The sequence below is a fragment of the Bos indicus x Bos taurus genome, chromosome 22 (genome assembly GCF_003369695.1).
Source record: "Bos indicus x Bos taurus breed Angus x Brahman F1 hybrid chromosome 22, Bos_hybrid_MaternalHap_v2.0, whole genome shotgun sequence".
Lineage (NCBI taxonomy): Eukaryota > Metazoa > Chordata > Mammalia > Artiodactyla > Bovidae > Bos > Bos indicus x Bos taurus.
In genome coordinates this window covers 18080476-18098231 of record NC_040097.1, presented here as the reverse complement: position 1 = coordinate 18098231, position 17756 = coordinate 18080476, and the positions used below count along the sequence as shown (strand labels likewise).

The 17756-nt window shown below is 50.7% G+C and overlaps 1 protein-coding gene across 3 annotated transcripts in view; it reads left to right on the top strand.

The window, feature by feature from the left end:
- The window catches only part of FAM3D (family with sequence similarity 3 member D), a 39668-nt gene extending 22182 nt beyond the window's left edge, over positions 1 to 17486 (top strand). For 2 of the 3 annotated variants that reach the window (XM_027523289.1, XM_027523288.1), the window contains exons 5-10: positions 1254 to 1377; positions 2715 to 2773; positions 7357 to 7407; positions 10450 to 10534; positions 11313 to 11439; positions 14928 to 15395. In XM_027523289.1, the coding sequence (XP_027379090.1) occupies positions 1254 to 1377; positions 2715 to 2773; positions 7357 to 7407; positions 10450 to 10534; positions 11313 to 11439; positions 14928 to 15014 (533 nt within the window). In that variant the 3' untranslated portion in view covers positions 15015 to 15395. Of the gene's footprint in view, positions 1 to 1253; positions 1378 to 2714; positions 2774 to 7356; positions 7408 to 10449; positions 10535 to 11312; positions 11440 to 14927; positions 15396 to 17385 lie in introns of those variants that run through there. The other variant, XR_003507818.1, reaches the window with a different exon arrangement.
- The last annotated feature ends 270 nt before the right edge of the window (positions 17487 to 17756 follow it).

The window sequence follows — 17756 nt, the reverse complement described above, 5'->3', positions numbered from 1 at the left end:
GGACTCAGACCCACCCAGATGCTCTAGGTGATCATTCAGTGAGGATTTATTGAGTGCCTACTGTGTGCCAGCCACGGGAGTTATGGGGGAAGATTTAAGAAGACAGTAAAGAAAAAGTGCTCGACACAGTGCCTAGCACACAGCAAGGCCCTGGCATGTGCCGCATCTTTAGGAAGCCTGTGGGTCTGCTCCAAGTGCCCCTGGCGTGGCTCAGCTGGACGCCTGGCCCGGGGGCTGGAAGAGAGCGAGGCTGCCCGGCCACAGCTCTCCCTCTGCAGGTGAAAGCGCTCTAACTCCCCATTTATTCAGTCCTCCTAAGGGCAACTTCCAAAGTTAGGTGGTGTTAAAAAAAAAAAAACACACGCGTTAATACAAGTTGGAAACTGCCAGGCTGACAGCACGCGTGACACCTCAGCAGCTGTTTGAGGGCCCTTCTGCCTCTCCTGCCTTCCACAGGGTCTGCCTGGGGAGGGCCATGTGAAGAGGATATAGGGCTTCATCACAGCCACAGAAATCAGAGGTCTCACCTGTTGAGTCCTCAATGGGCTCCAGAGACCATGCTGAGCCCAGTGGGAGGTCCCAGAACCACCTGCCTAGTCCCTGTGAGTCCCAGGGTCCAGACATAGTAGGCGCACGGTAAGTGAGTGACAGGAACAGCCAATAAGCTCTGAACACTAACCTGCACTCATTAAGCCCACACACGACCCAGCGGGGAGGCACCATCATTAGCCCGTTTCCCAGCTGAGGGACTGGATGTGCAAGGAGGTTGAGGGCTTGCTCAAGGAAACCCGGTTAGTGGGACATGCTCCCACCCACCATGCTGGACCCCCAGGGACTTGTCCACAGGGGCCTCTGAGAGCTCAAAAGGCTGCTGTGGCTCAAGAGGAAGTTCTCAGGAGAATCCCCTAATCACTCTGGAGACTCTGGTCACTAACCCACCACTCACTGTTTCGCACACAGCTGCCCGGGGTGTGGAGACAGGCAGGCATTGTGTCCGGGCTGAGGCTGTGATGGGAAGCCCGGAAATGAACTCTGGATGGTCAGACACATGGTATCCTGTGTCTTTATGGGGTTGTGGGAGCCCAGAAAGGGGCAAGTCCGTAGACTTAGGTAGTCAGGGAAGATGTCTCTGGGAAGAGGCCCTTAGCTGCCCTTCACCCCCCACTCCCCCACCCTCCCACCACCCCACTCCCAGCTCCCCTACTCCTCCAGGGCCTCGTGCCACCACCAAAGCTGCTGCGTTCCCTCCCCAGCTTCACAGTTGGTGAAGAACAAGTGTGGCCTCAGCAAATCCTGCCCAGACAACTTCTTTGCGTTTAAAATCGTCAGTGGGGCCGCCAACGTCGTGGGCCCCACCATGTGCTTTGAGGACCAAACGTAAGTTTCTGGCATTTCATTACTTTCATGCCTTTATTCATCAGCAAGTTCAGAGGCCTCAGGGTGGCCCTGAGACCAGCCCACACCTTCCACACACTTCCTTTTACTCTGGGTGGGTTAGTCAGACATAGTAATAATCCTGATGGCTTGCAAATCTGCCAGCGCCTTCCTAGATGCCTTGCAGCAGCATCTCCCTTGCACCCCAGCACTCCTAGAGGTGGGCGACAATTCTCCCCTTTATAAAGATGAGGAAACTCAGACAGAGTTACTCAGCTAACCATTGGTAGAGCCAGGTGTGAACGCAGGTCTATCTGACAGCCAAGCTGCTGGGCTTCCTGTGAGGGGCGTGCCTACGGGGAGTGTTCAAGATCAAGGCCAGGCGTCAAAGCTCAGAGGCAGCGGTGCCAGGGCTTCGGCCCAGGTGTAGGACAAAGACTGTGTGCCAGGCTTTCTAGGCAGCAAGTCCACCCTACAAAAGAAGCCAGAGACAGGAATCTGGAATCTGAACCTAGCTCCAAATTGCTTAGGCAGAACAAGGAGACTTGTCAGTTCATGTGCCCAAAAGCCCAGAGACAGTGGCCATCAGAAACAGCTGAATCCAGGGGTTCAAACCTAGTCATCAAGGCTCCCCCTCATACCACCTTCAGCTCTGGTTTCCTCTGTCATTGCATTCAGTTTTCTCTACTGAAAATGGACTTCTTCATATGGTGAAGGAGGGCGGCTACCAGCTGGGTTGACGTAACAGCCCTGTCTAGTACCCCACTGGGAAGAGCTTCCCCTTGTGAATTAACCCTGTGAAAGTCCCGAGACTGGGGCTCATTGGCTGGCCTAGGTCACATGACCACGCTGGCCTGATCACTGTGATCAGCGGCACAGCATACTCGCTTGTCCAGGCCTGGGAGAGAGGTCCGTGCTGAGAACCTCCTGGCTAGAGACAGAGAAGGACAGTTTTCCCAAGGACACCAGAGGACAGGATACTGGGTGGTAGGAACACAGCTGGGCTCCTCTTGGGGACCCCAGACATGGCCGGACTCTGCCTTCCTCCTGGCCTGGGGAGACGGGCTGGCCACCCCTCCAGCACCTCCCAGCCCCAGGCAGGGACCCTCCCTCTTCCCCGAGCAGACTGTTCTGGTCCAAACGTGCCATGAGAGACTCTCAGAGAATCCAGCCCACTGCTCATTTCCAGGAGAAAGCAGATGGCCCAAATGATGCTGTGTATCCTCTGATACTTCTGCATTGCACCATGTGGGCCCTCTCAGAGTTCCAGAGTCTGGAACACAGTGCTTGTTCTACACTCAGGACCAATGGTTGTGTTTTGTTTCTCTTTTTTCCTTTAGGATCATGAGTCCTGTGAAAAACAACGTGGGCAGAGGCCTGAACATCGTCCTGGTGGACGGTGAGTTGCTGACCCACTCCCAGACAGCCTCCAGCATGCTCATAAGCCTGGCTGCCCTGTGGGAACAGGTCTAAAAGACCAGCTCTACCCCACAGTCGCAGCCAGGCCCCTGCTGTGCACCTGTCTCAGGAGAATCAGTTCAGTTCAGTCACTCAGTTGTGTCCGACTCTTTGTGACCCCATGAACCGCAGCACACCAGGCCTCCCTGTCCATCACCAACCCCTGGAGTCTACCCAAAACCATGTCCATTGAGTCAGTGATGCCATCCAACCATCTCATCCTCTGTTGTCCCCTTCTCCCGCCTTCAATCTTTCCCAACATCAGGGTCTTTTCAAATGAGTCAGCTCTTCGCATCAGGTGGCCAAAGTAATGGAGTTTTAGCTCCAACATCGGTCCTTCCAATGAACACTCAGGACTGATCTCCTTTAGAATGCACTGGTTGGATCTCCTTGCAGTCCAAGGGACTCTCAAGAGTCTTCTCCAACACCACAGTTCAAAAGCATCAATTCTTCGGCGCTCAGCTTTCTTTATAGTCCAACTCTCACATCTAAACATGACCACTGGAAAAACCATAGGTTTGACTAGACAGACCTTTGTTGGCAAAGTAATGTCTCTGCTTTTTAATATGCTGTCTAGGTTGGTCATAACTTTTCTTCCAAGGAGTAAGCGTCTTTTAATTTCATGGCTGCAGTAATTTTGGAGCCCAAAAAATAAAGTCAGCCTCTGTTTCCACTGTTTCCCCATCTATTTGCCATGAAGTGATGGTACCAGATGCCTTGATCTTAGTTTTCTGAATGTTGAGCTAACTTTTTCACTCTCTTCTTTGCCTTTCATCAAGAGGTTATTCAGTTCTTTGCTTTCTGCCATAAGGGTGATGTCATCTGCATATCTGAGGTTATTGATATTTCTCCAAGCAATCTTGATTCCAGCTTGTGCTTCATCCAGTCCAGCATTTCTCATGATATACTCTGCATATAAATTTAAATAAGCAGGGTGACAATATGCAGGCTTGATGAACTCCTTTCCCGATTTGGAACCAGTCTGTTGTTCCATGTCCAGTTCTAACTGTTGCTTCTTGACCAGATTTCTCAGGAGGCAGGTCAGGTGGTCTGGTATTCCCATCTCTTTCAGAATTTTCCACAGTTTGTTGTGATCCATACAGTCGAAGGCTTTGGCATAGTCAGTAAAGCAGAAATAGATGTTCTCCTGGAATTCTCTTGCTTTTTCAATGATCCAACAGATGTTGGCGATTTGGTCTCTGGTTCCTCTGCCTTTTCTAAATCCAGCTTGAACATCTGGAAGTTCACGGTTCATGTATTGCTGAAGCCTGGATTGGAGAATTTTGAGCATTACTTTACTAGCGTGTGAGATGAGTGCAATTGTGTGGTAGTTTGAGCATTCTTTGGCACTGCCTTTTTTTGGGATTGGAATGAAATTCCAGTCCTGTGGCCACTGCTGAGTTTTCCAAATTTGTTGGCATATTGAGTGCAGTGCTTTCACAGCACCATGTTTCAGGATCTGAAATAGCTCAACTGGAATTCCATCACCTCCACTAGCTTTGTTCATAGTGATGCTTCCTAAGGCCCACTTGACTTCATGTTCCAGGATGCCTGGCTCTAGGTGAATGATCACCATCATGATTATCTGGGTCATAAAGATCTTTTTTGTACAGTTCTTCTGTGTATTCTTGCCACCTCTTCTTAATCTCCTCTGCTTCTGTCAGGAAGGATATGCTTCTCAGGAGGATACGCTGCTCCTATGAAACATGACCCCGTCCTAAAGGCCATCCCAGCTTAAATCAACACATGTGAACCTACAGGGGACAATGTGAGGTCACAAGCTGAGTTCACACCTCCATTCATTCACTCAGCAGAGTGATGGCAGCTTCTGCGGGCCAAGCCCTGTATGTGTGGGGCTCTGGGAGTCAGCTGTGAACCAGGACAGACCCTGGCTTGATGTGTGGGCGTCCATGAGGTTCACAGACAATCAGAAGGTGGTGAGCACGTGTGGAAGAAAAGGAAACACAGCTCTGGGAATGGGACACAGAGCTGGCAGAGGTAGTCAGGGAAATCTTCCAGAGGAAGGTGATGGTCAGCTGAGGCCTGATGGGAAGTAGAGAGTGACCAGGAGAAAAGAGGGAGGTGCCTTCCAGGCAGCGACATCACTGTGCAGGGTACAGGGAAAGGAGGAGAGGGGCTTGGGGGTCCACACAGGCTCTGTCTGGCTGTAACATGGAAGCAGGGTGGTGACAGGTGAGGCAGGGCCAGAGGATGAGGGGCTAAGTGTCCTACTAAGAAGTGTGGACCTGAAGCAGAGGAAACTAGGGAGTCTCGGAAAGGCTTTGAGTAGATCCTGAGGGCTCAGCCCTGCATCCAGAAACCTGCTTCCAGCTTGGAACAGGGAGGCTGGAAGCAGGGAGACCCAGGGAGGCCGACAGTCTCACTAACCCTGCATCTCCAGTAGGTGGTGAACAGGCAGCCAGCGGCAGGCCAAGCCTCCCCACCCCTCACAAAGCCCAGAGATAAAAATACCCACTGATAATACTGTGTGTGCTTAGTCGCTCAGTCGTGTCCTACTCTTGCAACACCATAGACTGTAGCCTGCCAGGCCCCTCTGTCCATGGGATTCTCTAGGCAAGAATACTGGAGTGGGGTGCCATTTCCTTCTCCACTAAGGGCTAACATTTAGGGAGCACTTACTGTGTAATGTGTTCCAGCTATGTCACTGACCTTCTTCTCAATGCTAACAGGGAGTGCTATGCTCAGCATCCCCATTCTGCAGGTAAGAAACGAGCTCAGAGAGACACAGGATACACAGCCAACAGAATCATCTAGACTTGAACTCAGATCTGGCTGACTCCAGGTCTTAATCACTCAGCAAAACTGCCCGCTAGACTAGAAATGTCTCCAAGCACGTGTGCAGCGCCCCCTGCCGGCCAGCTGTGGAAAATCTAACACACCATTCTCAGGGCCTCTGGGGTCTCATCGAGCCAGAACAACAAAAGGATTGCTAAAGATAATGGTTCTCAACCTTTTAGACGGCAGGGATCCCTTTGAGAAACTACCCAAACTACACCTCCTTCCCCTAGTTCCAGAAAAATTAATAAATGCACGGGATCGCAAAAACAATTTCACAGACTCCCTTCCAAGAGCCCCAGGTGAAGTGCCAGGAGGGACTGGGATACTAGTGGCTCCAAGAATTCAGGGGGAGCTACAATGAGAGCCTGCCCCTACCCGGCAGGAGAGCTGCCACTACCCAGGCCCCTGTCGCCACCCTCTTATCAAATCCGCAAACAGAATTAGAGGGAGTGGGCAGTGACGGGGGAGGATAGAGCTGCCATCCCCTCTGCAACACCCCCATCTAGTGGCCAAAGGCAAGAATTGCATGTTCCTCCGGAACACCTGATTTCCTGTAGAATTTGGACCGTTTGCAAAGCCCACAAACGCAATCTGGGTCACTGCACTCAGGACACTGAGTACACGTCAGCCCACTGCAAATCCCTTTGCCTTCAAGAGTCAGAGGACTCACATTTCAGGCTTCCCAGTTTAGGTGAGAATAATAATGATGACGACTGTATTTTCTTAGTTACACTTTTGCAGGTAAGATTTATCTTGCATGCTCATATTTTAAATACATCTCATTTAGTTCCCACATCCCATAGTACCGATGCAAAAATTCAGGTCAAATGCTAATTCCTGCATTAGGAAGTGGTAAGGCAGAACATCAATCTAGATTGGTTGCTGCTGCTGCTAAGTCACTTAAGTCGTGTCTGACTCTGTGCAACCCCAGAGACGGCAGCCCACCAGGCTCCCCGGTTCCTGGGATTCTCCAGGCAAGAACACTGGAGTGGGGTGCCATTGCCTTCTCCAATGCAGGAAAGTGAAAAGTGAAAGTGAAGTCGCTCAGTTGTGTCAGACTCTTAGCGACCCCATGGACTGCAGCCCACCAGGCTCCTCCGTCCATGGGATTTTCCAGGCAAGAGTACTGGAGTGGGGTGCCATTGCCTTCTCCGTTGGTTGGATTCGGTTCAATTGCAGAGACCGTCACAACTGTGTGCTGTACCTCTCAGATCAGCCCAGTGGTTACAGGGCACCTAATTTAGTCCTAGGGCTTCCCTGATAGCTCAGTTGGTAAAGAATCCGCCTGCAATGCAGGAGACCCTGGTTCAATTCCTGGGTCAGGAAGATCCACTGGAGAAGGGATAGGCTACCCACTCCAGTATTCTTGGGCTTCCCTTGTGGCTTAGCTGATGAAGAATCCCCCTACGATGCAGGAGAACCTGGGTTCAATCCCTGTGTTGGCAAGATCCCCTGGAGAAGGAAACAGCTACCCACTCCAGTATTCTGGCCTTGAGAACTCCATGGACTGTATATAGTCCATGGGGTCACAAAGAGTCAGACATGACTGAGTGACTTTCACTTTCACTGATTTAGTCCTGCATGCATTTCCGCAGGACCTAATTTTGTTCCACTATTATTCTATCCTATTTTTAGACCTTAGACTAAAAAGTAGCCATTTTCCACACAATGACAGGCAGAACGACACATTACAGCAAATAGTAATTCTGCTCTCTTATCCCTTAGGAACCACGGGAGCGGTGCTGACACAGAAATCTTTTGACATGTACTCTGGAGGTAGGCCCCTCTGTTGGCCCCAAAGTTGAGGGTGGGCTGAGCTGCTGCCTGTGGCATGGAGGCCACCCGTGTGCCAGAGAGCTTAGCTCCTATTTTCAGAGATACAAACAGACAGAGGCAGAAGGGGCTGGGGGGTGGAGGGCCATCCTGCTGCCTTTGAAACCCCTTGCTACTGTCTCACTGGGCTCTCTCGGATGCAGATCCTAAGACCAGGACGTGAGGAGGTACTCTAAGGGACCGGCAGTGGGACTGGGGGACTGAGCCGGGGAAAGGAAGAGCAGCCAGTACAGGGCGTTATCCAGCCCGGGACCACTGTGGGAGCCCTTGCACCCACCTAAGTACATGAGCCCAAGTCGGGAGACATCACCAAGCAGGAGCACGCAGAGCAGGGGCTGAAATGTGGGAAATGGAAATCTGATGCCCAAAAGTGATGGCAGATGGTGTTTGGAAGGCAACCAGTGGCAGCATCCTTAGGGACAGAAGTGGTGACCCATGCCATAGGCTCAGGGCTCCCCACCACGGCCATCTTCCAGCCAAGTCCCACCTCACAGATAGCGTCTGCAGGGCCAGAGGGTGTGCCCCCCTGGAACCCACATCAGGGCCCATTCACTGCTGTTCCAGGCTTGCCCCCACGCTGCAGACATGCCCGTAAGACTGAGGATGGCCCAGCGGTGACTGCTGCCGGAGGGGAGGCAGTGACAGATCGTGGGCAGGCAGGGCGGGTTGTCCATATGCAAGCATGCAGAGCCCCTCCCGGTGCAGGATGGAGTGGGGGACGGGGGAGAAGAGAGGGGGGCAGACTGTAGACTGAGGACAGGGGCCTTCCTTTGTTCTCTGTCCAGGATCTTGCAGATAGGGTGGCCGGGGCCAGGTTATGGAAAAGGTCCAGCGTCTGGATTCAGAGATTTCAGTCTGTGAGACCCGAGGCGGGTGACATCTCTTGAATGTCAGTTTTGTCATCTATAAAATAGGGGTCACCATAGAGTCCACGTCATGAGATGGATGTGAGAATTAAATAATATTCTGCAGTAATCAGGGGGAGGGGCCCAGAGGGGCTTCACCTCCCTCCCCACCTCCCTCATTCCATCACTGTCGTTCAGAAGCAAGACAGTTATCTGTCAAAACGGAGAGGGAAAAAAATATAAGGGTAAACCAAGTTTTATAGCGCCTTATTATAAACATGGATGTAACCATAAGTCATGTATGGATGTGAGAGTTGGACTGTGAAGAAAGTTGAGCGCTGAAGAATTGATGCTTTTGAACTGTGGTGTTGGAGAAGACTCTTGAGAGTCCCTTGGACTGCAAGGAGATCCAACCAGTCCATTCTGAAGGAGATTGGCCCTGGGATTTCTTTGGAAGGAATGATGCTAAAGCTGAAACTCCAGTACTTTGGCCACTTCATGTGGAGAGTTGACTCATTGGGAAAGATTGTGATGCTGGGAGGGATTGGGGGCAGGAGGAGAAGGGGACGCCAGAGGATGAGATGGCTGGATGGCATCACTGACTCGATGGATGTGAGTCTGGGTGAACTCCGGGAGTTGGTGATGGACAGGGAGGCCTGGCGTGCTGCGATTCATGGGGTCGCAAAGAGTCGGACACGACTGAGCGACTGAACTGAAGTGAACCATAACTGATAGGGAACCAGAAACAGAAGCCTTTTGAGAGCAAGTCACCCCTTCCCACAGGAGACCAAAAGGAAAAAGAAAGAAATGGTGACATTTCAGAGTGAGAAAATATCAGAAGCCACACTTTGTTCTTCCAAACATCTGCTGTTCCTCCCAGACAAGAGCCAGATTTTGATATCTGGTGACAGCTCAAACAAATGAGTGTTTCTTTCAGAGCTCCCACCTTTGTCTCAAGAGTTGAAGGGCCACTGTGGTCACTGACTGGAGGCCTCCATGTTACAGACAGGTTGGCGGCTGGGCTTGCTTGGGGGACTTGACTTTGCCTCTGGATTCAAGGGATCCCCACAGAATTAATAAGAATCAGGGCAGCTTCCTGGGCACGCAGCCTGTGAGCAGGGCAGTCACATAGGGCCTCTTGCTTAGAAGAAACTTGATTCGATGCTCTGCCTTCACTGTCTCGAAATGATTAATAATTTTTTCAACAAAAGGTCCACGTTTTCATTTTGCACTGGACCCGAAAGATCATGTAGCCAATCCTGCTGGTAGTTGTAACTCTACTATAATGCACTTACTGTAAGCCCAGAGTCATCATCGCCTTTGATCTTTACAAAAATGCTCTGAGCAGGGCTATTAATCCTCCTCGTTTGACAGATGTAGCCCCGGCGTTGCCCACCAGGCCACTCTTGCCTGTACTTCCTCTACCCTTCAAGAGCCCTCTGCATAAGTGATGCTGTACCCAGAGTACTATTTGCACTCTCAGTATGCTCATTTAAATCAGCTCTCTCTCTCTCTCTGTTTTTTTAACCTAAACAAATAGATCTTAAAAGGAAATTATATCACCAAGGTGACCATAAACATAAGCACAACAGAAAAAAAATCATCTGTCACTGAAGCAAGCTGCATGCTGATGCTGCCCAGGTGCTGTGCCCAGACCTGCTCTCTGTCCATTCCAGAGATCTCGCAAGTGCGGGCATGCACTGGAGATGCAAAGGAGACTTGCTGCTTGACCTAAGCTGGAGAGTTGTTCTCTCTGTAACCAGAGTTGCCCAGTGGGTACACCCTCTAAGTCAGCACAGACAAGCTGGGTGCATCTGAAGCAGTGTAGAAGGGGGCAGCTGGCAGTGTGAAAAGAGCCCAGAGCCCTGGGAGAGAACTGTGCTCAGACCCTGGGTGGGGGGGGTGGGTTAGACCCCTGAAGGCTCTTACCCTAGCTGCAGCTCAGAATCGCTCGGGAAACGCTCAATATCCAGAGCCCGCCCCAGGCCAGCTGAACGAGGGTCCCCTCACTCTCTGCAGATGGAGCTCAGTGTCCGGCCACCCAGGCCCCCCAGGATCATTAGGGCCAAAGGAGAAGATGAGGATGGCCAGCCATCTTTCCCCTAAATGACCAGCACCTCATTTTTCATTTCTCCCCCAGATGCTAGCCTCCTGACAAAATTCCTTAAAGAAATTTCCGAGGACATGCTGGTGCTGGTGGCCTCTTACGACGACCCAGGGACCAAGTAAGTGGGAACCTCCACCTGCACCGTCCCTGACGATGCCAGGGACACACAGACAAGGGGGAAAAGTGAATCGAACACTTACCATATGCAGGCCCTCTCCCACTGTCCTGCGGCTCCAGCTGCTGGCAACTTCTCCTAAGGAACCAACCAGACAGGCGCACAAAGAGATGTTCTGGGGGATTCATGACAGTCGTGGTCACAACAGTGAAAAACTGGCCAATTAAAATACATTAATTAAAAAAAAAAAAAAAACTGGCCACCTTCTCTGTCTGGTAATAGCCAACTGGTGACAGAAACCATGCTGTATGGCAACATAGAATGTATTATTATATAGACATAAAAGAGAAAATACTCCATCAGAAATGATGATGTAGAAAATGTTTAAGGATCTGGAAGAATCACTCTTTAGCATTAATTTTTTTAAAAATCAGGTTACAAAAGAGTCGCTATAATCCCACAGTGCATGAGGGAAAGAAACATGAAGGAGATATAATGAAATTTTACAATGATTATGTCAAGGGCAGGTGAGACTGTAAGTCGTTTTTAGTTACTTTGTAAAGTTCCATATTTCCAAGTGAACCTGCATTATATTTGTAAGCAAAAGCAGGGCCATTTTAACTCCTCTCCAGCCTTACGGGGTGGCTTTTGGAGGGGTGTCCTGTCTGCTCCCCACTCAGAGCTCCTCACTGCCACCCACACTGGAGGTGGGGTGGAGGGGAGCCCAGGAGATGCTCCCTTTCTCCCATCCCTCCTCATCGTCCTCTCTGGTCCCCTGCAGGATGAATGATGAAATCAGGAAGCTCTTCTCCAACTTGGGCAGCACCCACGCGAAGCAGCTGGGCTTCCGGGACAGCTGGGTCTTCTTAGGGGCCCAAAACCTCAAGAGTAAAAGCCCCTTTGAGCAGGTGAGTTCCTGGCAGCCTCCTTGTCCCAGTGAAGGGGGGATGCACGTCGCCATCGTGCAGGCGACGATGCCAGGGACGGACAGACAGGGGCTGGGGTGGCTTGGGAAGAACACACGAGTCAGTATGAGGAGGGCCACCCAGCTGTCGTCCACCCTGGAGGTCAGGGTGGCTCGACTGGCTCCTTCTCAAGTAGGAAGCAGCATTGGCCATTGTGCAAGGAGGTGGGTCCTGTATAAACACATAGATAAGTAGATAAGTACCAAAAAGGAGAAGGGAAAGGGGGAAAAGATGAAAGGAAATTCAGGCATGGAGGAAAGGGAAAGGAATGTGGAGATGAAGCTCTAGTGACATGATGGGGAAAGGGGGAGTCCAGAGCAGAGAGTGGATGCCTATCTTCTGGTCCCTGCTGCAAGCCCCTCCTCCCCACCTGTAAAGGGGCAGGTTTGGCCAGGGGAGCCCCAGGTTCCCTTCTAAGTTCCCTGTGGAGAGGGTGAGCTTGCACAAAGAGGAGACACAAGGAGACCCCCACATGAGTATGTGGAGGTGTCAGGAAGGACCCGTGATCTGAGCTCCATAGTCAGTACCCAGGGGGCGGCCCAAGCAGAGGGCACCTGGGAGGCACCCAGTGGTGGGGCTTGAGGTGCACTCACTGGAGGAAGAGGAAGCCAGTGGAGGGTTGGGGATCCCAAGGAAATGCTGCACCTTGTCCCCCCCATGCAGTCATCTGTGCATCCCCAGCTCAGAGCAATTCCAAAACCTGGGAGAACTGGCCAGGCCTCCCCAGCATGAAGCTGGCCAGTCTCTGGTGGTGAGAGCATTCAGCTTTGCCAGGACCCAAGACAGGAAGCTAAGGGTCAGGCATCTGGGACCACTGAGGAACGCAAACGCTGGCCTGAAGGCAATGGGGAGCCACGGTAGGCTTAAGTGGGAGAGTGACCAGATCAGATTGATAATAAGAAAGACTAGTATTCAGCAAGTGCTTGCTCTGTGCAGGTACGGCTGAGCAAGTGACCTGCAGGGTCTTATTTAGCCAGACAGACAGTGATCATGCATCTCACAGACGGGGATCCAGAACCTTGGAGACGTTTTAACCGTCTTGCTCTGTGATAGGGACGCATGTGTCATCCAGATCTGCAGCCTCCCCAACGCCTTCCTGTCCCGATACTTTAAGAACGGCCTCCCTGGCTGTGTAGAGAGCACTGTGGAAGGGGCACGCGTCTGAAGGAGGCCAGGAGGGGGCGGGGCTGCGGGAGGCAGAGAGGGGCGGAGTCGAGCAGCCAAGTGCGGAGCTCCCGGAGGTGGGCGGGGAAAGGGCTGAGCCAAAGTGGGCGGCAAGGGGTCTTGCCTTGTTTGGAAAATGTTGGCCTGGTTTGTATGTGTGTTTTTCCAAGAGAACGTATTCAGGTAGTCAGAAATTACTTTTTTTTTAAAAGAAGGAATAGTTTAAAGTAGCTTCACCCTCTGGGGGCAGGGGCTCCAGAGTGCCCCTGTGCGTGGTGCCGAGGCAGGAATCCCTAGGAAGAAGCTTGACGAGGCACTGTTCCTCTTCAAAGCGCAGCTTCCAGACCCAGCAAAATTGGGCCAGTTACAGCAAAGGGGAAGCACGTAAGTAGAGAAAAGTCAGCACCACCTTTTCCCTGGTTTCTATGATCAGCTGGTTGCAACCCAACACCCAAATATGAACCAAAGACCCCAAACTGATTAAAAGCATCCTGTCCCTTGTTCTCACACATGGAAAGCTGGGTTTTAGAGAAGCCACACCTACCGTTTATTTTTTCTTCCTAAAGGTTCGTTAGCCATAGTTATCCCACTGGGAGATGTTTACCATTTACATCTTTCTTCCACATATTAGCCTGAGCGTTTTATGTTTTTTATTTTTTAATTTCGTAATATATCTATTTGTTGAAGTATAGTGTTCCCAGTACACAGCAAGCTGATTCAGTTATACATATGCACATATATTATTTTTCAGATTATTTTCCATTATAGGTTATTATAAGATACTGACCATAGTGCTCTGAGCTATATAGTAAATCTCTGTTGCTTGTTGCATATCTATTTTTTAATTAAAAATCTGGCATTCTATTCATACTAAGTCAAACAAATAGAGTCAAAATATCATAAATTTTTTAGTTAGGAAAAAATTCATTAAGTTTTCTAAGATATATGTTTCAATACATACTATTTGTATATATGTATACAAAAGCTTTTCTACCATGCTTGATAAAAGCCTGAGCATTTTAAACACAGTCTCTTTTTTTAAAAAAACTTTTGTTGGGTATCATTGCCTTACAGTGTTATGTTACTTCCCACTGTACAGCAAAGTGAATCAGCTATATGTGTACATATATCATCTCTTTTTGGATTTCCTTTCCATTTAGGTCCCCACAGAGCACTGAGTAAACTCCCTATGCTGTAAGTAGGTTCATTTAAACATAGTCTTAACTGATTGTATGCTCTTTACACATTTCTCTTCAATATTAATTAATATTACACAGTGGTTCCACCACTTGCTAGCTGGGCAGCCACAGGCAGTGACTTTGGCCCTCCGTGCCTCAGTTTTCCCATCTGTGAGCTGGGATGATAACAGTGGGCACTTCTTAGGCCACTGTGAAGATTAACTGCATAAAGTGCATTCTGCCTGACATAGAGCAGGCATTCATGAATGGCTAGAATGCTTCTTTTTTTTTTTTTTTGAAGAATAGTTGATTTACAATGTTGTATTAGTTTCCACTGTACATCAAAGTGATTCACCAAAGTTATACATATATACATATATCCTTTTTCATATGCTTTCTATTATGATTTATTACAAAATACTGAATATAGTTCCCTGTGCTATAGAGTAGAACCTTGTTGCTTATCCATCCTATATATAATAGTTTGCAGCTAGGATGCTGGTTTTTATTCTTGTGGTTGTTATTTTATTTTAATTTAATTGTTTATTTTATTTTGGTTAGTATTATTTTTTATTCAGTATTGATTTATTGATAATTAAAAGCAGAAAAATGTATTGATATTGAAAGCAGAAAAATGAAAAAAAAATCTATTCGCGATGCATAAATATATATTCTATCGTATAAATATATTTTACTTAATTTGGGAATTTGCCTTGTTTGATTTTTAGATTTTTCTAAGTTTGTGTTAGGGGTTAGTTATTATTATTATAATTATTATTATTGTCACCTGGGATGTCCTAGCGGGGCTGAAGCTCTTCAAGCACCACTTCCCCAATGCTTGGTGCCACCACCCCCACCCTTCAGGGCATGACAAGCAGTGACTAGACTCTGAAACCTTGGGCTAGTTGTCCTCCACCAGCCTCAGTTTACCTGTCGGTGAAATGGGCTAGAAATATCCTGCCCTCCCCGATCCCCCATGGGGCAGTAGTGAGGATGAAATGAAGCCATGTAGGTTTTAACACACAAGGCACATGCAGGCATGGGTCCTAACACAGTCAGTCTCTCTCTCTCTTTCTTCTGTCTCTCTAGTTCTTAAAGAACAACCCAGAAACGAACAAATATGACGGCTGGCCAGAGCTGCTGGAGCTGGAGGGCTGTGTGCCCCGGAAGGTATAGGGTGGCTGTGGCCCTTCCTGGGCTGGGCCCCGAGGCTGCTCCTGCCTGACCTGGGAATCGGAGCCCAGGATCACTGCGAGTCGGATGGGCAGGAGCTGACAGACGCAGGGGAGAAGTGGGAGCAGCCACGGGAAATGGAAAGTGCTGAGGGCCCTCCAGTACTCTGCCGGCTTCCTCTGCTGGAAACAAAACCCTCCTGGGTAGACGCATCCTCTCCGGAGTTGGCCAGTGTCCGCGGGTCCTTCCGGAGCCAGCTGTCTGTGGAGAGAACAGGTGTGCTTTCCCTAGGGGACCACTGACTGTCGCTCCCGGGGGAAGGACAGGACAGACTGCCTGCAACTGAGCACAATTAAACTTTATTTTTGATGATTTTGAACCAAATTTCCCACCCCCTTGCTGTGCAGCACTTCCCGGGGGGTGGGAATGGTCCAGACAGGGTTTGCTCAGCCCCATGTTCCCACAGGTCAGCAATGGTGTCAATTCCCTGGTTAGGCAGCTGGAAGGGAGGTTGGTTTTATAGGGATCTCGTTTAGATATGAAAGCGTACGTGGTTCCAGCATGAGGTGTAAGACCCCCAGGAGCAGACAGGGTGGGGGGGCCAAACACAGAGAACATGGTCTTCCACTGCTGTTTGAATGAGAGCTGCAGAAAATCTAGAGCTGGTGAAGGGGCACGCAGGGAGATCTGAGAAAGGCTGAAGGAAAAGCCAGGCTGCAAGGCTTCGGGGAAGACATCCTGGCTATCTCTGTGTGGGGCTCCAAGTACAGGTTATTTATCTGGGAAGTGATTCTGGAAAACACCCATAATGGGCAGGTAAGTAAGACAGGGAAGAGAAGGCAGCCTAGCAGGGGTGTATTGTCGACTCAGCTACCGCTGTGGGTGAGTGGAACTTAATCGCAGGGGAACCCCTAGGAATTGGTGTCACACACTCACCTCAGAGATCTCAGGAGAGGTGAGGGAGTTGGGGTACTGCCCATCGGCTGCAGGTGTTGCGAAATTCCTGGGCGCATCTAGTCTGCCCTACGTCGGGGAGAGCAGCCATCTGGACTTCGAGGAGAGTCCTTAGCCAAGAGATGTCAATACCAACCACGGGAGGCCACTGAAGTGGTGAAGCCCGAGGGATCTGGTGGTGAAACCCTGCCTGGGGTCTCTGAGAAGGGCCAGGGAAGAGCAGACCAAAGCCTGGGAAGAGTCATGGGGGCAGAAAGCACTGGCCCTTGGGCTCCTGGAGTGTGTACCAGGGAGAATGCAAGGCTCATGGAGAAGATGCCCAGGCTCCAAGAGCAGACACCGAGCAGTGGGACAGCAGAAGCCAAAGTCCTGTGCACTCCATGGGTGTGGGGCTCACAGTTACCGAGCTCTGGGCACAGACAGGGCTTCAGAAGGGCCGAGAGGGCCTGGGCTAGAGGAGGACGAAGTGTGGGAACCTTCAGCAGGGGCCTTGGCGGGGGGAGGGGGAGGCGGGGGCTGCAGTTGCATGGGGTCAACATCAGTGATCAGAGCCTGACAAGACGGCAGTGAGCAGGCCTGGCTAAGGAAGTCAGAAGGTGCCTGGCCGGCCACCCTGCCAATACTGCAGCCCTGTGCCTCTTCCCCAGGCATGGCAGCTCACTCTCAGGGCAAGTTTGCCGGCCCCACCCGACCACCTGCACATCCATATAACGCTGGCAGCCCCGGGAGTAGACAAATTTGCCCCATTCCTCCCTTTTTGTTCCAAGTGGAAGGCCCTCTCCCCACACCTGACATGCTGACAGAGGGCTGCCCCTGCACGCCCAGTGCCCTTCTGTCCTGACCCCCCAGGACCAATGGGTCAATCTTGGGGCGGGGCCACGTGGGGGTGCTTCTGAAGGCCCTGGACCCTGACCAAGCCCCTCAGCCCCTCTTAGCTGACTCACTGTAATGGGTGGTTAGCCACCGCAGGCAGGGTGGCTGGTCAGAAAGGCCGGGCCCAGACCTGAGTGCTCGCTCTGCCACTCTAGCCGGACGAGCAGGTCATGTCACCTCTGGGCCAGAATTCTCCTTTGAGAAACGGGGGCAAAGGGCATCAGTCTCTCAGGGGCTTGTGGGCACTAAATATGATAAAGTAGCCATATCACCAGAAGTCAAAGAAGAACATACGTATGTCCGATGTTTGGGAAAACATCTGGCCAGACAGCCCCTCTGGGGATGAAGGTGCAGGCAGTTTGCATTATTAGCATACGCTACTCCTGGGTTTGGGATTTTTTTTTTTCTTAAGACAAGCAAAAATATCTCATAAAATAAAACGAGGATGAATAAGACTGCTAAAGTGAGTCTATAACCAGGAAGAGGGCAGTGTTCTCGGCAGGGGCCACTCTTTAAAAAGGACCACCTGGTTGTGGTACTTTTCTAGAAGCTGCATTTGCACAGCACTTCAAAGAAGATTGAGAAAACGTCAACAGGATGAATCAGAGAATTGAGGAAGGGTCTCCTGGAGATGGGAGCTTGGAAAGGCAGCACAGCGAGAAGGTTGGTGCCCCACCCACCCACCCCCTCTCCCAGCTTGTGCTCAGACTGGCTGGCCAGTCTGCACTCTCCTTTAGAGAACTGCCCCAGGGCTACGCAAACCTTTGCTCCCGAGTGCAAAGAAGAGAGGCCGGGAAGTGCCAGAGTTCACAGGAGCACGGAGGGTCCATAGCTGATGACTTCCTGGTCTTGGGGCGGGACCGCCACGAGGGGTAATGCACACACCCCAGAGTTCCCTGTGGGCTCAAGTTAAAGCTG